The following is a 21,791-nucleotide window of genomic DNA, read 5'->3' as shown; positions in this document are numbered from 1 at the left end:
CCTTGCAAGATGAAGAAGGATCATTCCAGGCAAGCATCATGGACGGTAAGAAGGAACTGAGAGGGCGTGGGGCCGGAGGCACCCCTTATACTGGTGCATGTGCACGCAACTCCAGAGGGCACTAGAGCCGGCCCAATGGCTACCACGCAGGGAAAAATCTCTGGCAACTGTGCCCATGACGCACACACACCTAGCATGGAATGGACATGAGCGTCACGTCTCAAAGAACAAGTCTTCCATTAATTAGACCCCTACGTTCATACAAATTTTATGGAAAATTTGCTCCATAGTGATTCTAAAATATATTAACCTTTCCTTGCATGAGACCTCATTGAACAATATCAAAATTTACTTTACATGAAATCCAATGATGAGGGAAATTACAGAGGATCCTAATTGTTAGAAGATTACAATATTCATCATCATAAAACCTAGAAATAGGGGAAAATACAGTTAGGTGAGTGAATTGATCCCCTGCCACTGCAGGATTATTCCCTGTAGTACATTTACAATTACTTTTGCCCAGTCTTGTTTTAAATTGCCAGTGAATGGGACTTCTACCACGTCCTTGGGGAGATGGATAGACTCATTGCACAGTCCAGCAGAGGGTTGTTTTTTTTTTTAAAATATTCAAACTAAATTTTCTCTTACTTATGATCTCAGTTACTCCTAGTTATAGCAGCACTACCTTACAAATTTGTTTAAAACACTATTTGCATATTTCAACACTGAACAATCATACCAATAATCACCCAAATAACCATATAGGATTACTCAACTAGGAATTAATTTTATATGCATAGCTGTCCTATTAGTAGCAAATTGATGGTTTATTTTCAGAAACCAAACATAACTTGGATACAGCCATCATACAATTTCTCTGATGATTTTGTATTGTGTACATCATTTGGCATGTTACAAGGTTAATTTGCAAGCAACATATAAACATTAAGCATACTTCACCATGCAAATATCTAGTAGTCTGAATTATAACATTCACTGACATTGCAGAATTACTATAATGTTCAAGGCTTGGTTTAATTAAACTCATTAAATTTGTGAAAACCATGTGACTGGCAAAGCTGAAACACCCTGTCAATTTTGAAATGACCTTTTCTTCTATTTATATGCTGGTAGTGCCTAAGAGCTCCAACCCACGATCAGGGCCCCACTGTAGAAGGCAACGAACAGATAAGCAACAAAGAATACACACCCAGAGAACTCGTAATCTGTACATCAGACAGGAAGCAACCACTAAATGAAACAAATAAACAGGGTGGCTGGGCTGAAAGTATGAGAGATCTATTTACAAAACAAACCACGGAAGGATTTTCCTCCTTCATAGTTTTATGATGTTTGATGAAAAACATGTTTTTTTTGTATATTACATTTGCACATTGATGCGCTTTGCCTGAATGTATTTAAAAGGTCATGAGCAACCCACATAAAACTACTTAGTTGTTTTTACAATTAGAGTGAACTGAAATGCTTAAGAAAAGTGCTGGCTTGATAACCTCAGAGATCAAAGCCCTTTCTTTGTCCACAAACCAAGTGCAGAGTTCCCCAAGAGTCCAGAGTTCCCCATCCTGCTCGAAACTCTGTTCTGAAGGAACCATCCTTATGGGATAAGATGTTAGTTTACTCTTCATGCCCATTTAAGCAATATTAAGATTAAATGTTTATAGAGTCTCCTAAAAATGCTAAATGTCATGGAAATATATCACCTGAATGTCATGAGGAAGCTATTAGTGATTTTACATAGACCCAAAAAAACCCGAACACCTGAAATGTGATAAACTGGAAACTTGTTTGATTGCTGAGAGGAGTCAGTGAAGAAAGCAGGTTATAGCATTATAATGTAGCCAGAACTTGATGCCAAAGATGACCAAATTAAGAGGAATGCTAAATTCTCCTGTAGCATTGTACTTTACTTTTAAAAAAAGCAATAAAGCTAAAAGTTTAGCTGGGTGATCTATAGGAACTCACATCTCTGTTTCACATACCTTCAGGAATACTGCTATTTAGCAGAATAGGGTTTCCAGATGTACTAATTACTTTTCCTTGATCATCAAATGTTACATTTAAATAACCAAGATATTTTCCAAAAGCATAGGCTTGTACCACTGGCACCTGCCTCCCATCATCTGACTCCACCAGGAATGGATAGTTGCCAGCTGGCATTTCACTGGAAGGTGGGAGGCCTGAAACAAAATAATCACACAAGTATTTTATCTTCAGAAAATTATCAGTAAGGACTTTCAAATATGTTTTTCTTCCTTAAAAGAATATATGCAATATTTAATATCTATTAAGTAATAATTTGGAAATAAAATAAGGTTCTTCAGGACTTGAGTGCAAGGGTGTATTTTCTCCTTGTAGAAGTGAAAAAGTTGAGTTGATTTTAACCTCTTACTTCGCTGTAAGATCTCTAACTCACAGCAATTAACTGAGAAAACTTTAAAAGAACAATGATTTTTCCATCATATATAAATTGTTGGATTTTTGCCTTCTGCTTTATTGATAACTTGGCTTCTCAGGTGACATTTTTCGGGAACCATGAAGCCCAAAAAGCATAAATTTAAGCAGGTGAGTCCTCCAAACCAAATTACTACGTCATCATATTATTCCTTGATGAGATGGACTTTGTACTTTTGTATAAGATATTCATCCAAAAAGGAGAAGAGGCTTATCAAAGCTCCACGCACACTTCTCAGTTGAAGGCTTAGATTCTGTTTCATTAAAAATATATGTTTACAGAGGATAACGTAAGAAACAGTAACACCTCCTAATTTTTTAAACTCCTTTTAATTAAACTTTTGTCTGAAGGTTCTACCGAAAATCACCTCACTACGAAAAGCATTCCAGTCCCAGATTCCAGTTGCCACATAATTTGTGAAAACACGGGAAGAACAACAATTGTACTTTGGGTCCCCGAGTCAGCTATCTTCTGCCAGCTACAAATACTTCTGTGAACGTTGGGCAGGACCAATGGAGCTCCTGGAACAGTTCCCAGATGTAATTGTAATGCTGCTAGAAGACTCAAGTGCATGTTTGTAGCCAGTCTGCCAAAGTATGCATTTCCAAAAATCAAAGCAGAATCTTTGACTCTGCCAAAGTAAAATTTTTTTGTCCGAACAGATGAATGCATTTGCCCAGATTTGGTGTAGACAGCTCTCAGAGGTCATTTTAGGCTATCCACTTCTTCCATGTTTACAGAAAAAGTGAGGTCTTTCCGAATTAGAACCCACCTAGATATCCTGGAAGCGCACAAGCATTATTTCATATCCAAGTCAGGGGGATTTCTTGCCTTCATGTGTGAACAAGACCAATGAAGTAGAGGATGAAAGTAGTTTCTGTGTTTAAAGTTATTCATGTGTTGCTTACAAGGATTCCTATCTCTTAATTCAGAACTCTAGGGTGTGATTCTTTCTAAACAACTAGAATAATAAAAGGAGGCAGAGGCTGATGGAGAAGAAACTGCAGGGGAAGAGAGAGGGAAATGGAACAGCAGTGTGGTGAGAAGGAATAGGACAGTGTGTTACCATCTTTCTACACACACTGTTAAGTAGGTCCCAAGTTACACAGTGATGTCTGGGTATGTGGGCCGTTTTTTCCTGTAACTCATAGAACATTTCCTTTTTTTTTTTTTAAACATGTCTCTTCTGGCTACCTTAAATTTGGCAGAGACTTACAGCTATTTTTGATTGCTTTAAAACAAGGCACTGTCACTTTTATTCATATGCTATTTTTATTAATAATAAATGTGGGTTGTGCTTATTTTCAATAGATTGAAAAGAGGTGAGAGAGAGAGAGAATGTATATATAACACTAAGATGAGGGGAAATTGCCAAAAAAGAGTCCCTAGAACACTGGGACAGGGAAAAGAAATCAGAATCTGAAGGAATAGGGAGAGAGAGGGAAAGGGAGCAAGAAGGAAGAGCAATGTCAAGTCACACTCTGTGACAATTTTGTGGAAACTTTATAGGCTGCTGACAGGAGTTCAACATTCTTGGTAAAAAAAAATGCATGCCAAAGGACAACCACTTCCTTAGCCCTTGTCTATACTACAGAGTTATGTCAACATAAGACAGCTTACATTGACCTTATTCAGCAAGTATCTATGCTAAAATGCAGCTCTCATTAATGTAACTCGCCCACTACACCAACTTAACTCCACCTCCACGAGTGACGTTGCACTTAAGTCAATGTAGTTAGGTCAACGAAGTGTCAGTGTAGACATTACATTGCTTATGTTGACTGTTGCTGCCTCTGAGAAACTGTCCCACAATGACCCACACTACCAGTTAAATTGGTACAAGCACTCCTAGTGAGGACCCACACCAGACAAAAGAAGCGCAGTGTGGACATGCAAAAGCAGTTTAATTACTGTGGTGGCTGTAATTCAATGTAACTTAGGTCGACTTAATTTAGTAGTATAGACTTGCCCTTAGAAAAAGGGTTAGTAAATAAGGGCATGTCTACGCTTACCTCTGGAGCAATCAATCCAGCAGGGGTCGATTTATTGCATCTAGTGAAGACGCGATAAATCAACCACTGAGCACTCTCCCATTGACTCTAGTACTCCACTGGAGTGGGAAGTGTAGGTGAAGTTGATGGGGGAGCGGCAAAAAATTCTGGGAATTTTTTTCCCACCTACAAATTATTAAAAGAGTAACAGCAAGTATTTTAGACTCTCCCACAACCGAGCCAATATTGCAAGACAAGCTAGAGGGATATGAAGAAAGAGTATAGTGGTCTTACAGATTAATTCAGGGGCAGTGGGGTTAGCCAGAGTGGGGAAGTGAACCAACAAGAGACAAGATCAGGTGAGTAAGCAGGGGCAGAGTGGTGAGGGGTTTTAACAGCTGAGGTCAAGAAGCTTGACTTTGAATCCCTCCACTGGTTACTGCTTTTCAGCTCAAAGAGGAGTTGATAGACTTGCTATGACATTGTATTAATAATAAAAGGACGTCATTGTATATGTAATGTATCTCCACCTCCAAATTGCTTTGCAGACATTAATTAATCCTCAAAATACCCATGCCTTATACTAAAAGCTCCTGAGTGCCTCCTGTGCATCCTCACATCCTGTTGTCTTCAAACAGAAGTTAAAGGCAATTAGCACACTACAGAATGAGGCCCTCCTCTAAAGTGGGGGTGTGTTTGGGGTGAGGCGGGGGGGAATCACTAGCTTCCTCTCACCTGTGTTTTTCCTGTATTTCTGAAATAATTAAAATTCAAAACATTCTGACCAGCTCTATAGTTGGCTGAAAGATAAGAAAAGAACTTCAAATATTTTGTCAATTTTTTCCTCTAGGATTTTTCATTGAAATTTCTTTTTTGTTTTAAATTAGAAAAAAAAAAAAAAAGTGACCAGCTTAGGGAGCGAAGTAGAAGTACTCAGAGTGGGCAACACAGAGTCTGTGACTTGCCCAAAGTTACACACAGACAGAGGTGGGATAAGAACTCAGAAAGTTCTGGCTCCTAGCATTGTGCTCAGACAACAATGAAACAACAGAGAAGCTTCATACAGTACTCTGAAGTGACACAGGTTCACTAAGTGGTACTGACAGCTAATCTATACTGCCCAAGTCTTTTCACACACACCAAGTAGCACTGCAGTGTATGGCCAAACATCTATCATCCTTACCTCTGCCATCTGGCTTGCTCCTAACCCATGTAACCTGCTGATGATGAGGATCCTTTCTCCAGGATAGGTGCACAGAGTTTTTATATACACCATCCTTCAAAACGCAGGGATAAGTATATTACCTACAGTTTTGCACTATTTGTTTGATGGGGATCCATCTTTATCTGTAATCTACTACATACTTTTTTATGCATAAAAATATCATTCCCTTTAAAAGTCTGAAATCGCATGGCCTTGCAAGACTAGAAATGGAAGTTTAGATTATATTGCAAAGGGTGATTTCTCCATTTCAAATGGAACTATGCACTTGTTTCTAGTCCTGAAAGGTCCTATAATGTTATGATTTTAAAACTGACGTTGTTACCTAAAAAGGTAATTTAAAATAAATTTTAGGTGGATTTTCTTTTTTTTTAACTTTTTCTGAGGCTCTCTACATTTGGCCTCATGGTAACTTAGTCACCTATCTTAGCAAGCAGACAAATGAAGGGGAAAAAAATCCTAGTAGCATTTAAAAAAAAAATTCCCTAAGGCATATACAGAATGTGACAGTGAGAGATAAAGGTTCTACTGGTACTCATTTGGGATGATCTTGCATAACTTATTTGTGGAGTCACCATTCACTAACTGTGCCCATCCCAAACTCACACTGAGAAGTCTTTGCGGCATGCCACAGCACCATGCATTTTCCTCACACACAGTTTGCACACATGTATAATTTCTATAGAATATTTGGAACTTTGTAAATAAGAGCTACAATCTGGGCCAATGTTCAAAATGGAATTTTTTTAGGCATAGGAAAACAGTCTGTGCACTTCTCATTTTCTGTCACAGTGTGACAAACGTTCATGCTAGCACAATGCTTGGCAGTAGCTGGGTAGGCAACAACATAAAAATTTTCTACTCTTCTGTCACTTTGGGTATATATTCAGGATCTGTCCTTACACAGATCCATGTCTCAAACCACTTCTAAGTGTTTTTTTCTGAAATGTTTAAGATTTTATTTTCTTCCTCTTAAAACCCAATATTAGTGGGATTCTTTTTTAAAATAAATGTTTTCCCTCATGGACTAAATAATACCATCACTAGGCCACCAAATATTACAAACTACATATGTTTTAAAAACCTATACATACAGAAATAGGTTCTACAGGGTAACAATCAACTTCAGGATATTTTGAAAAATAATCAAGTAATATGACTTGTTTTATATTGATTAATTTGTTTCACTGATTCCTTTAATGCATGTATCATAGACAAGGTAAATTAAAATATTTTATTTATTTACTCCCTTATTCAGTAAACTTGTAAAACATGTTAGAATCACAGATATGTAGGGCTAGAAGGGACCTTGAGAAGTCATCCAACCCCCCCCCCCCCCCAGGGAGTTAGGACCAAGTATACCTAGGCCAGCGGTTCTCAACCCGCGGTCCAATTAGCACACAGCTGCAGCCTAAGTATTATCTGCAGGACTAAGTATTATCTAGTACTTTGCATTTGTCCTCACTGAATTCCATCTTGTTGATTTCAGACCAATTTTCCAATTTGTCAAGGTCATTTTGAATTCTAATCCTATTCCTCCCAGCTCGGTATCATCTCAAATTTTATAAGCATACTTTCCAGTCCAGTATCCAAGTAATTACTGAAAATGTTAAAAGTACCAGACCCAGAACTGACCACTGCAGGACTCCACTAGATATGTCCACACAGCTGGACAGTGAACCACTGATAATTGCTCTTTGAGTACGATCTTTCAACCAGTTATACACTCACTTTATGGTAATTTCACATAACTAGGGAAATGTAATCTCTCTTATGAGACTGTCATGTAGGACTACTATTAAACAAGCTGCGCAATAATTTAGTAGCATTACTGTTTGTGTTGGAGTGGGTCTGTGTTGCACAGGTCATCCTGAATAAGTTCAAAGAGTTAGGACACTTCTTACTCACAGAGGATGTAAAAACTGGGAATGGACTCGTGTCATAGTCTCAGTCTCATTTGTCTTGCTTACGGTAAGGACTGCAAAAGAACTACATCTCACTGTGATATGTACTACATATAGTTGATTGGTTTTAATCATACAGGGTGCCAGATCCTCAGCTGCTCTCAATCAAGGTAGCTCCACTGAAATGGCAGTTGAGGAACTGGCCACAGTGCTTAGTTACAAGTAAATAACATTTTTACAAAGTCATCTCAGTTCAGTGAGAATTTTCTTTCAATTAATGATCAGTTTTGGTTAAAAGCAACATTTTACTGAGAGCTGTAATACCTGTATAAAGAAACGTGTTTGTATGTCCTCCAATTACAACATCCACTCCTCTCACTTTTTGAGCAATCATTTGATCTACAGTGAAGCCAGAGTGTCCTAGTGCAATAATTTTGTTAACTCCCAGCATGGTAAGTTTATCCACATGTGGCTGCAATGCTTCAATTTCATCTTCAAAGTATATATCCGTTCCTTTAAAAAAAAAAAAAAAAAAAGAGAGAGAGAAAGGAGATTATTAATATTTATGAGGTATCTAAAAATACTTGTGTTTTCACAAGATCAGATTATTGAAACAGCTGATGGACTATGGCCAGAGTCCCACAAACTGTTGGGAGCTCTGGCCTCTCTCATTATTTAAATGCCCATTTTTGCCATCAAACACGGGATTCTAGGGTGAAAGGTTTAAATGATCTCTGAATTTTAGTGGCCCTAAGGTCCCACATTCCTTTACAGAATGAAGCAAATGAGAGTCTTTAAATTAGCTTTTTTGGGAGTTAGTTCAGACTTTTAATCTGGCCAGTGTTTTCAAGTATTGTATAAGCAACATGAACATTTGTGCTCAGTCTACCAACATTTATGAATTGAATTATATACACTCAACTATATATAACAAAGCTGTAATTCCATGAAAAGATGCTGGTGATACCAGCCAACAGAGCAAAGTTCCAATGGTTTTTGACTGCCATTAGAACGAAAAAAGAGTTACATTCAGGTTTGTCTCATATGCATCATTTGGGTGTAAATATAACATTCTTCTGCAATATTACTTCCTACTGATTTTTCCTTAGGCTCTTTCTTCTTCTTCTCCCACGTTAATTCTTCTCCCACAAAAATCTCCTCTCATCCTGGCTTATTTTGTTTGTCTCCTCTCTATTTCCACAGCAGTTCCCTCAGAGTCCTGCTGCACTAAATCTGCAGGCTCAGGGCCAAATCCTACTTGCCTTCCATATGCAAATTATCTAATTGAATGAGATGAACCATAGGATTTCTGACGGTCAGTGGTACATAGCAATAGCAAAGACTGAAGTGGAATTACTTCGCTGAAGGGAGAACCCAAAGATAGAGATTAAAAAGGGTAATGTTTACCCAGCTCACAGTGTTGAGAAATCTTATGGTTTCTCTGAAATGTTTCTATTTTATCATTTCAGAATAATTTCATTTACAATACAAACATGTACACTCTCTCTCTCTCCTGTATTTGCTGTATCTCGATCACACTTTTGATTTCTACAAAAAGGATAAAAGAGCAGCTATCCCAGGTGCTAGGTTCCTTTGACAAAGTTTTAAAATAAGTTCTTCTAAGTTACTGATCAACAAATTCCCCTTAAACGCTCCGGCCAAAAATGACCAACTAGAAAATAAACCACACTAATTCTACTTCCCATCCCTCACAATTCACCTCCATTCCCAGGCATCTTGGGAGAATACAGGAGCCTTGCAGCATACCCCAGCGATCAACAGATCTGGCCTATTGCATAGCAAAGGGGAGAGTGAGAACTAGTCCAGAGTCCAATGCTAAATGTTTCAAGAAATAAAGAGTTACCGCAACAGAGGAACATTGACAAAGTCGTATTATGGGACTACGTAAGTTTTCAAATTGCAACAGTTCTGTTGTTGCCCAAGTGTAGCCCAGGATTCAAAATAAAACACACAACTCATTGCTTAGTACTTGGTCACCCACTTCTCAAAAGTTTAAATTTAGTTAAAAAAAGTTTTTTATACAACAGTTATTCATCTTTTTCTTTGTGGCTCAGCAATTCCATCATTTCTTTTTCAGTGTGTTAAACTAACAGGAAATAAGTTTTCTAATTTCTTTAATCTTTAGAAAGAAAATATAGAAAAGGCAACTAAACAGCACTATTTTTTAACAAGAAGAAAAGATAATGGGCTGGGTGCCAAAAGTATTAGGCACGTGTCCAAGGATAAAATAGTTGACAAATGTTCTCCATTGAATATTTCTACTATTCTACAGACAGGAGAAGTTATCAAGATACTGAAATAAAAAGTTATGCGCAAAAATGTGATTTACTATTTGCAGCACAAAATGCGTGCTAAGCACCTCACAGTACAAATAAAGAGACATGGTCCCTATTCTACAGATCTTACAATACAACGAATAAATAAATACTGTCTTGCTTATTTACCACTACTTGGGCAACTGTTGTAGGAAAAAACCTAGTAGGGTGACTCAAATCTGGCAGGTGGATTTAGTAGTGCATAGGACATCTTTAAAAAAAGTTACCAGTTAATAACTTCATCATTTGTGCTATGAATTATTAAAGTAGCCTTCACCCACTGTTTCCAGATATTTATTAGCAATCCTTACTGAGGGAGAGAGAGAAAGCGAGCGCTATGGGAACATTGGGATGGAGGTCCCAATGTTTCAAAAGATTTATGATTATAATATGGTGATAGTTATGAATAGACTGTGAAGGTGACTATGGAAGCAGTAGTGATGAAAGACAACTAGATTAATGGTTAACTCACCAACCCACAATTTCAGCCAGGAGTTTATCAGCACTGCAGATTGCTAAGCCATTTGTGACAAACCACAGTATGTAGAAACTGAATCACCTTTTGAAAGCTACTGAAGGCTTCATACACTAAAGAGGTGTACAAGTAAAAAAGGAAGGAGTTACAAAAATTGTGTTTGCTACAAACAGTGGCCCCTAGAAAACTCCCTATTAATGCCAACTGCTTTTGGATTCCTCAGTTATACCACAGTATGTACTTACAAAAAGAAAAGGAGTACTTGTGGCACCTTAGAGACTAACCAATTTATTTGAGCATAAGCTTTCGATGAAGTGAGCTGTAGCTCACGAAAGCTTATGCTCAAATAAATTGGTTAGTCTCTAAGGTGCCACAAGTACTCCTTTTCTTTTTGCGAATACAGACTAACACGGCAGTTACTCTGAAACCTGTCAGTATGTACTTAGTCTGTCACTGCTTTAGCTTTGCCTAAGAAAGTAGTAAGCCTTCTGTCTTACTACTACTCCTCCTCCTCTTTTGGCTCCTTATTGGGCCTTTCAGTACAATTATAACCATCTTTAGTTTTTGCTACAAATTTATTAAAATATGTCCTTTTACTTAGCAGCAGTTGTAATTCACCACCATCAAACTTCTGCTCTAATATCTTTCCCAGCTACAAAAAGGCTAATTTGAAAGTCCTCTCAAACTCTCAAAATAAACTCTCAAAATAGATAAATTATGACACTGTTTCTCAATAACTTATTTTAATTCCTAGCATGTCCAATTTAGCCAACTTTCTGGATTGCCTGGATGAGAAACCGGTGCTCAGAGGATATATAGGCTCTGACCCAGGTGCTTTCCCCCATTGCTTCATGGATATTATACAAGCAGGGATATTGTGCAAGCAGAAATGCTAGGGGCTGAGACTGCCAACCTCTCTGGTTGGGTCAACACTCATAGGTAAACATTTAGAACATATCAGTTATGTTATGTTAAGAACTCTCTTCATACCCTCAGCACTATAAGCTTCTCATTTTGCACAGGCAAAGGAAGAATACATTTTCCTTGTTATTCCTTAGAGGAAAAGGATGGACTCAAATAACTCAGCCTCTTGTGTCAGAAGGCAAATTAAAAGTTTCTGTTGACCATAGAGAGGTCTCCTCTGTGGATGTGTTTAACCATTTGCATTGGACTTTAGACTTTTATGTCAGTTGTACATTTGAATACTTGGTTTAAATATTATCATACCTTCCCTATTCTGGGCTAATTTACACCTTCATTTTTACAGTTATGATGTTATTTCAGTAAGTAATAGACAGAAAAGTAGTAATATCTTCCTTGTATTGAAGAGTGATTTTTTTTTAAAAATGCTATGTTCAATACATTTTAATTCCATTGTGTGTCTAGTTTAAAACCAGAGGGGAATGCAAGGTCCTTTTATTAGGCGTGGAAGTGGCTCTTTTGCACCTATAATGATGTCCTACATCTGATTAAAAGGGCGAGGTGAGAAACTCTAATGTGAAAATGGTGTTTTTATTATTCTAAAATACAATTATCTGTTCTTAAAATCAGAAGTAGTCTGTTTTTATCTCATTGCTTTACACTAATTAAATAAATCTTGATCACTGGAACAACTTCTTTGTCAGAAGAGGATGAGTCTATGCTTCATCACTTCTGCTATCAATCACTGACAGAAAATAATTGTGATTCCTTCTGTAGTCTAATTTCTGGTATATACTTGAGATGCCGAAAAACAGCGGGGAACAAATTCTTCCTTCAGATACACATATTCAATTCCCACTGACTTTAGTGGGATTTGGGCATGTGTGTCTACCTGAAGGCTGAATTATGTTCCTCAGAATTCAAAATTGTCAAATTTTAATAAAATCTGTAAAAAACACATTTTCCTTAATTATACAAGATATATTCATGTCTTTAGGCTCTCGTATGTGGCCAATAAGGAGAAAAATATATAAACTTTTTTTTTTAACCATTGTAAACTTAACACCCCTTTAGAGCAGTGCTTCGTGTGTTCTAAATGGATCTGTGTATGGAACACATCTTTTCATATAACTCGAACATCTAGCAGTTAAAACCAGTCAACTGGCCAGGGAGCTGAATAATACAAAAGTTCTACAGGCAACTAAAACCCTTCATCAATATTCATTAATTCATACTAAGAAACGATATATAGTTAAAATTTTAGCATTTGACTGTTTAAGAACGGCCATACTGTGTCAGATCAAAGGTCCATCTAGCCCAGCATCCTGTCTTCCGACAGTGGCCAATGCCAGGTGCCCAAGAGGGAACGAACAGAACAGGTAATCATCAAGTGATCCATGCCCTGTCGCCCATTCCCAGCTTCTGGCAAACAGAGGCTAGGGACACCATTCCTCTCCATCCTGGCTGTCAAGATTCCTTCCCCACTCTGAACTCTAGGGTACACATGTGGGGACCTGCATGAAAGACCCCCTAAGCTTATTCTTACCAGCTTAGGTTAAAAACTTCCCCAAGGTACAAACTTTGCCTTGTCCTTGAACCGTATGCTGCCATCACCAAGCGTTTTAAACAGAGAACAGGTAAAGAGCCACTTGGAGACGTCTTCCCCCAAAATATCCCCCCAAGCCCTACACCCCCTTTCCTGGGGAAAGCTTGATAAGAAGCCTCACCAATTTGTACAGGTGAACACAGACCCAAACCCTTGGATCTTAAGAACAATGAAAAATCAATCAGGGTCTTAAAAGAAGAATTTTAATTAAAGAAAAGGTAAAAGAATCACCCCGGTAAAATCAGGATGGTAAATACCTTATAGGGTAATCAGATTCAAAACACAGAGAATCCCTCTAGGCAAAACCTTAAGTTACAAAAAGAGACAGCTTATTTTATCAGCCATTAAACAAAAGAAAATCTAACGCATGTTCTAGCTAGATTACTTACTAACTTTACAGGAGTTGTAAGGCTGCATTCCTGATCTGTTCCCGGCAAAAGCATCACACAGACAGACAAACCCTTTGTCCCCCCCCTCGATATTTGAAAGTTTCTTGTTCCCTCATTGGTCATTTTGGGTCAGGTGCCAGCGAGGTTACCTTAGCTTCTTTACCCTTTACAGGTGAAAGGCTTTTGCTTCTGGCTAGGAGGGATTTTATAGCACTGTATACAGAAAGGTGGTTACCCTTCCCTTTATATTTATGACACTGGCTAATAGCCATTGATGGACCTATCCTCCATTAATTTATCGAGTTTTTTTGAACCCTGTTATGGTCTTGGCCTTCACAACATCCTCTGGCAAGGAGTTCCACAGGTTGACTGTGCACTGTGTGAAGAAATACTTCCTTTTGTTTGTTTTAAACCTGCTGCCTATTAATTTCATTTGGTGGCCCCTAGTTCTTGTGTTATGAGAAGGAGTAAATAACTCTTCCTTATTTACTTTCTCCACACCAGTCATAATTTTAGAGATCTCTATCATATCCCCGCTTAGTTGTCTTTTTTCCAAACTGAAAAGTCCCAGTCTTATTAATCTTTCCTCAAATGGCAGCCGTTCCATACCACTAAATTTTTTTTTTGCCCTTTTCTGAATCTTTTCCAAGTCCAATACATCTTTTTTGAGATGGGGGGACCACATCTGCATGCAGTATTCAAGATGTGGGCATACCATGGATTTATGATATGATAGAGGCAATATGATATTTTCTGTCTTATTATCTATCCCTTTCTTAATGATTCCCAAAATTCTGTTCAATTTTTTGACTGCCTCTGCATATTGAGTGGATGTTTTCAGAGAACTATCCACAATAACTCCAAGATCACTTTCTTGAGTGGGAACAGCTAATTTAGACCCCATCATTTTATATGTATAGTAGGGCTTATGTTTTCCAATGTGCATTACTTTGCATTTATCAACACTGAATTTCATCAGCCATTTTGTTGCCCAGTCACTTAGTTTTGACAGATCCTTTTGTAGTTCTTCACAGTCTGCATGGGACTTAACTATCTTGAGTAGTTTTGTATCATCTGCAAATTTTGCCACCTCACTGTTCACCCCTTTTTCCAGCTCATTTATGAATACGTTAAACAGGACTGGGCCCAGTACAGATCCCTGGGGGGACACCACTATTTACCTCTCTCCATTCTGAAATGGAGACCATTTATTGACCATTTATTCCTAATCTTTTAACCAGTTACCAATCCATGACAGAACCTTCCCTCGTATCCCTTAACAGCCTTTGGTAAGGGACCTTGTCAAAGGCTTTCTGAAAATCTAAATACACTATATCCACTGGATCTCCTTTGTCCACATGCTTGTTGACCCTCTCAAAGAATTCCAGTAGATTGGTGGGGCATGATTTCCCATTACAAAAACCATGTTGACTATTCCCCAACAAATTATGTTCATCTATGTGTCTGACAATTTTGTTCTTTCCATAGTTTCAACTAGTTTTCCCACTACTGAAGTCAGGCTTACCGGACTGTAATTGCCGGGGTCACCTCTGGAGCCCTTTTAAAAAATTGGCGTCACATTAGCTATCCTCCATTTGGTACAGAAGTTGATTTAAATGATAGTTACAGACTAGTTAGTAGTCCTTCAATTTCACATTTGAGTTCCTTCAGAACTCTTGGGTGAATACCATCTGGTCCTGGTGACTTATTACTGCTTAATTTATCAATTAGTTCCAAAACCTCCTCTAATGACACTTCAATCTGGGACAGTTTCTCAGATTTGTCACCTAAAAAGAACAGCTCAGGCTTGGAAATCTCCCGCACATCCTCAGCTGTGAAGACCAATGCAAAGAATTCATTTAGTTTCTTTGCAATGGCCTTATCATCCTTGAGTGCTCCTTTAACATCTCAATCATCCACTGGTCCCACTGGTTGTTTCGCAGGCTTCCTGCTTCTGATTTACTTTAAAAAAATTGCTATTACTTTTTGAGTCTTTGGCTAGCTGTTCTTCAAATTCTTTTTTGGCCTTCCTAATTATATTTTTACACTTCATTTGCCAGTGTTTATGCTCCCTATTTTCCCCAGCAGGATTTAACTTCCACTTTTTAAAGGGTGCCTTTTTGCCTCTCACTGCCTCTTTTACTTTGCTGTTTAGCCACTGTGGCTCTTTTATTGGTTCTCTTACTAGGTTTTTCAATTTGGGGTATACATTGAAGTTGAGCCTCTACTATGGTGTCTTTAAAAAGTTTCCATGCAGCTTGAAAGGATTTTACTTTTGGTGCTTTATCTTTCAATTTCTGTTTAATTAACCTCCTCATTTTTGTGTAGTTCCCCTTTCTGAAACTAAATGCTACAGTGTTGGGCTGCTGTGGTGTTTTTCCCACCACAGGGATGTTAAATTTAATTATATTATGGTCACTATTGCCAAGCTGTCCAGCTATATTCAAATCTTGGACCGGACCCTGTACTCCACTTAGGACTAAATCAACAATTGCCTCGCCTCTTGTGGGTTCCAGAACTAGCTGCTCCAAGAAGCAGTCATTTAAGGTGTCAAGAAACTTAATCTCTGCATCCCGTCCTGAGGTGACATGTACCCAGTCAATGTGGGGATAGTTGAAATCCCCCATTATTATTATTTTTTTATTTTAAAAGCCTCTCTAATCTCCCTGAACATTTTACAGTCACTATCACCATCCTGGTCAGGTGGTCGGTAATATATCCCTACTGCTGTATTCTTATTATTCAAGCATGGAATTACTATCCATAGAGATTCTATGGTATAGTTTGGTTCATTTCAGATTTTTACTTCATTTGATTCTATGCTTTCTCTCACATATAGTGTCACTCCCCCACCAGCATGACCTGTTCTATTTTGTACCCTGGTATTACTGTGTCCCATTGATTATCCTCATTCCACCAAGTTTCTGTGATGCCTATATCAATATCCCCATTTAATATGAGGCACTGTAGTTCACCCATTTTATTATTTAGACTTCTATCATTGGTATATAAGCACTTTAAAAACTTGTCACTTTTTAGCTGTCTCCCATTACATGATGTAATTGAATGAGACTTTTTTCATTTGACTGTCTCTCATCAGATCCTACCTGTATTTTATCATCTTCCATCCTCTCCTCCTTCTTAGGACATAGAGAATTTCCATTAATAGATCCTCCCCCGTTTAAATGTATATGGTTTGTTCCTGCTATACTAAAGAAAAGCATACCTGGATTTGAAAGGAAAGATGTTTCCTTAGTGGTATAGCCAACAACTCCGATTTTTTCTGAACCAACCTGTAGTATTTTATAAGGCTGAAAATATCCAGTGATCCTGGATGCTACTGATTTGCTTGCCTGAATGTTTGCACTCAGAATTGAAAAATTAACATTTTTAAGTAGTGGATCCAATAATCCATCCAGACCATTATCAAACTCATGGTTCCCCAAAGCCTACAAAAAACAAAAAGGAAAATTATTAGACACTACCCCCAAATAATCACTATAAGTGCTCTCTCAGAAATTACATACTGGGCATTTCTGATAGTACAAAGTTTTATTCTAGAAAAGCACATTCCTACCATTTTCCAAACAATATTCTATTGTTTTGCACTAACACAATCATATTATATTCATTTTTAATACTTTTTCTTCTGCCTCCGAATCTCCCTTACACCTATTCCAGCTCTGATGCTAGCTTCTGGTACCAAGGAGATGCACCAAACCTGCAGCTATTCAGTGCTGTGTGTGGAGGTGTGAACGTCAAATTTAAAACTAGTATAAAACATGACACAAGAGTGTGCGCTGATGCATATTATTGGACTAGAAGGTGAGCAACCTGGTTTTGTTAACTGCTAATCTTGTTCATATGTAAGAAATTAGCAGTTAAAACAACCAGGCTGACATTTTCAGTAAACAAACTACTATGGTTGTTTACCATACTGACAGCCACATTTTGGTAAACTTTCATTTTATTCTAACATATAATAGCTAATAATAATAATTATTATTATTAATAGCTAACATGAAAACACACTATTGTATTTGTGGCAGATATGGAAATTTTCTGCAATATCCTTGGCAAACCTTATCCAAAGAAACTTAATTCAATAGGATTTAACTTAAGTGTTTTAGGAGTTCATTGTATTAAAAATGCAAACGTGTTATTGTAGGATTGTATGCAGCAACTCTGGTGCAGTGGGGGAAGGGAAAAAACATGCCTAATATCTCTCCAGGAAGTGTTATGAGCTTCAAAGAACAAATGTCCCAGACAAAAATGAACTTTTAAAGTTAATTGGGTTTCCCAGGAAATATCTAACGGGAGGTGTAAGCAAATGTCCCTTCCCCTGTTATGCAAGAACTCAGCCTTTTGAAGCTTCACCCTGAGGAGGGGACTTTTGTCTGCTGGTCACCTGTTACATGAGTACAAGATCAGAGGCCCATAAAGGAGTGACTCACTGATTCATGGCAGTTCTTGCTCTGAATGTAAGATGAAGACAGAAACCCCCCCGGTGGGGTTTAAAGACTGATCACCTGCCAGACCCCTTCTTGGAGCTGGGGTGATTTCTGGGAAGCTTATTAACGTGTGTTAGGCTCAGTTATTGTTTTAGTATGTTTTCTCTGCAATGCTTTCAGCATAAGAATAAACGTGCTTGCTTAGAAAGGGCTGTGTGATAACTTACAGAGGAGGCCAGTTATGCCTCTGAGGAGAAAGCAAAGCAGGGCTGTTGAGGCAGTTTGACTTTCTCGGGCACTCACAGGGTAGGCAGGGAACTATGCAGCCAGGAAAAGCCCCCCGTCAGGACAGGAGGCAGAGATACATAGGTCTATGTCCAAGAGAGGTGACGGCTGGGAATCGACAGCCTAAGAGTGGGTGCCCTTGCAGGATTATCAAGGGGGAATCCAGATGCAGTTGCCCTGAACGGTGACAGTAGCCAGCAGCATATTTGTATGTTATCACTTATTTATATTATATCACCTATTCTTACAAGAATTAAATGATATCCCTAAACTCTTGCCATCTGTGAAACGGAAAACTGCACCAAAACCAAGCTGAAATAATGTCATTGACTTCAATGAGGCCATGATTTCACCCTCAGTGTTAACCTGGGAAGTGGGTACCAATGATCAGCGAATACAGTATGTATATCCTCTACTGAGTTGAAGAGTCCTTCTGTATCCTGAAGAAAGCTGTGCCAGGATACTACAAATTTATGGCAAGCTTTTGTTGCTGAGACAGATCAGTCTTATGCAAAAAGGAACTAAAATCACTTCACATTCTCATTGCATCATCCTGCTTTTCAAAAAGAAACAAGGAACATATCTATATTGGCGAGTACCAGGATAGGTGTAAATAAATAAAATAAATAAATATCAGATTTTTTTATTTAAAATCAGATTTTTAAAAAAGAAATTAAATACATTTTTCTTTTTTTAAATAAACCCATTTAAAGGGGAAATTCTGACCGTCACATTCCAGGGCAACTGCACCCGCATTCCCCCTTCATGGTCCATCAAGGGCACCCACTCTAGGCTCCCGGCTCCTCATCCATTACTTCTCTTGGGCAGAAACCTCTCTCTCTCTCTCCCCCTCCTGACCAGAGATTTTCCAGGCTGCACAATTGCCTGCCTAAACTGTAATATTCTCAGCAAGACAAACTGCCTAAACAGGTCAGCACCTGCACTTGGTTGTCTTTTTGAAGGCTATGCACAGCTTTAATTGACAGCAGTTACAACACCACTCTAAGCAAGCACATTTATTCTTAAGGTAAAAGCATTACAGCGAAAACATAAAAACCTCACACATGCTAAAAAGCTTATCAGCAATTACCCTGGCCCAACTCCAAACTTGGGTTCTCATAGGAGTCAGTCCTTTAAAACACACAACTGGGTTTTTCTGCATGGTTACAAGTTCATAGCTATCTCAGATTCAGAAACAGAACAAACATGAATAGGTCAGCCTTCCCTTGATACAGCTTGGGACTTTGATCTTACCAGGTGATCACCAGACAAAGGCCTCTGCTCAGGGCGCAGCTTCCAGAGGCTGGGTTTTTGCAAAACCAGAGATGGGAAATTTGCATTAACCTCTCCTCAGGTACTTTACATATATTGTCCCAAAAGTCCACTCTTTTCTTGCACATTGTTTAATATAGATCTTTGATCATCCAGGCCTTACAATATCAGGATATTGTAAGAAATTGCCTTGTCACAACAACTTACATTAAGGCCTAAACTTACTATACCCTATTACAATCAATTAAACACAAAATAATATTAAGCAGTACATGTTTGCTGCCGAAGTTGTAGAGCAAGTCAAACCACTGAACTGCTGGAAGTCATAGGCTAAGCACCTGGAATCAGAATGTGTTGCAGTGCTAAAGCAGCATTTGACTGCAGTAGCCTCTTTGGCAGTTGCAGAGAATATATTTTCTTCATTGCAGTTGATTCAGTTCAATGACTAGTTCATGCAAAGTTACAAAATGGATTAGGAGTTCAAAATGCAGGAAAGCTTGTTTTCCTCTTCCAATCTATGAATAAAAATGAGGTGTGATGAGGGCTTATCTACGTTACCCGCTGGATTGACAGGCAGCGATCTATCCAGCGGGGGTCAATTTATCGCGTCTAGTCTAGATGCGATAAATTGACCACCAAGTGCTCTCCCATCAACTCCGGTACTCCACCAGAACAAGAGGCAAAGGCAGAGTCGACGGGGGAGCATCAGCAGTCGATCACCACAGTGAGTAGATCTAAGTACATCGACTTCAGCTACGTTATTCACTTCGCTGAAGTTGTGTAACTTAGATCGACCCACCCCCACCAGTGTAGACCAGACCTGAGAATGAGAGTTACAAGTTCTACAATCTTGAAAGACAAGGTAACCAGAAACAAATCACTACCTATAGCTAATACTTCCTTTATTTAATATATCAGTTAGTTTTAAATGCAAAACATGTTTTTAAAAACATTTTTTCTCATGTATCCAGCACATTTAAGATAATTTAATTAATACAAAATTAAAATGCAAATACAGCACACTATCGTGTTAAATGTACACTACTAAAAATAAAGGGAAAGTTTAAAAAAAGATTTGACCAGATAAGGAAACTTTCTATGCTTGTTTCATTTAAATTAAGATGCTTAAAAGCAGCATTTTTCTTCTGCATAGTGAAGTTTCAAAGCTATATTAAGTCAAAGGTCACCTGTAAACTTTTGAAAGACGAACCATAGTGTTTTGTTCAGAGTTAGGAACATTTCAGAGTGAGGAACAACCTCCCTTCCGCAGGTGTTCCTAACTCTGAGGTTCTACTGTCGTACCTCCCCTACCTTGTCTCGCCAACATTCAAGTGACCAGGCTTTCAGATCAAGGCAAATATTGCCTCGCCTTTTGCCACAGGATCACAACACCCTTCACCAGGCCAACCCGAGGGTTCAGCTGGGAGCTCTGCCTGCTCCCGTCTCCCAGGGGCCCCGGTGGTTCCTACTGAGCACCAGCCACTGCCCAGCAACCCGCGCACCGGGCGAAGCGCTGCGGCGCCGCGAGCTTTAGAGGGTCAATTTCAAAACACATGGGGCCTATTTCCCTGCAGCTACCCCTCCCCCCCCCCGCGCCCTTCCTTGGCACCAGCCCCCTGCATCCTCCCTCTCCGGCCGCCCCCCAGCCCGGCAGCCCCCCGATCATGCACACCTCCGCTCCCGTAGCCCCAAGTTGCCCTGAAGCCGCCCGCCCTTGCCTGAGCCCGTGGCGCCCCGCGAGGCGCCTGCCCCTTACCATAGCGTCGTAGCCCAGGAAGTTCATGAAGCGGGCCGCTTCCCGCCCCTTGAAGTAGCTGAACCACACGGTGCCCTGGTACTGGTCGCCGGCGTCCAGGAGCAGCACGTTGGGGTGGGTGGCTCGGATCTCCCGGATCTTGGCGTATCTCCGCGCCACCCCGCCGTAGCAATCCGGGGGGCCGCCGCCGGAGCGGGTCTGGCACTTGCCGGAGTCGCGGCTGGTCTGCTCCACCCGCGCGTGGACGTCGTTGGTGTGGAGGATGGTGAGCTGGAAGGCGGCCCGGGCGGCGTGCGCCAGGCACAGCAGGGCGGCCAGCCCCAGCCAGGCGCCGAGCGTCCCGCGCAGCCTCCCCATGCCTGCCCCGCGCGCGGCTGCTGCGGCTCAAAACGGGGCCCCCTCGGGCTGGTAACTGCGAGGAAGATCCATGGCAGGTGCTGGGGTTGACGGCTCCACTACCCTCCCCACAGGGGTTGAGTGTGGGCGGTTAAAATAATCCTTTGTGCTCCTGCAGCTGCGGAAGTGGGGGCAGGGGTGGGGAGAGATACAGGATGTCCCCAGAGTGCCTTCTCCGAGGTAGTAAAGTTACACACACTGTTCCTTCTCCTGCCTCCCTCGAAACGGGGCGAGTCCGGGCTACTGAGGAATTGTGTGGAAATCGTGCCGGGCCCTGCAACCGCCGGAGGCCGGGCTGGGCAATATACTAT

The 21,791-nt window shown here is 39.8% G+C and overlaps 1 protein-coding gene across 2 annotated transcripts in view; it reads right to left on the bottom strand.

The window, feature by feature from the left end:
* The window catches only part of NT5E (5'-nucleotidase ecto), a 46,677-nt gene extending 25,235 nt beyond the window's left edge, over positions 1–21,442 (bottom strand). For both annotated transcript variants that reach the window (XM_074948063.1, XM_074948065.1), the window contains exons 1-4: positions 21,085–21,442; positions 16,547–16,769; positions 7,918–8,106; positions 2,004–2,201 (exon numbers count right to left, since the gene is read on the bottom strand). In XM_074948063.1, coding sequence (XP_074804164.1) covers positions 2,004–2,201; positions 7,918–8,106; positions 16,547–16,769; positions 21,085–21,441 — 967 coding nt within the window. In that variant the 5' untranslated portion in view covers position 21,442. The remainder of the gene's footprint in view (positions 1–2,003; positions 2,202–7,917; positions 8,107–16,546; positions 16,770–21,084) is intronic.
* Between the last annotated feature and the right edge of the window lie 349 nt (positions 21,443–21,791).

Source organism: Natator depressus, chromosome 3 (genome assembly GCF_965152275.1).
Source record: "Natator depressus isolate rNatDep1 chromosome 3, rNatDep2.hap1, whole genome shotgun sequence".
NCBI classification, from domain to species: Eukaryota; Metazoa; Chordata; order Testudines; family Cheloniidae; genus Natator; species Natator depressus.
The sequence above is the reverse complement of the archived record's forward strand: the minus strand, read 5'-3'. Positions and strand labels throughout refer to the sequence as shown.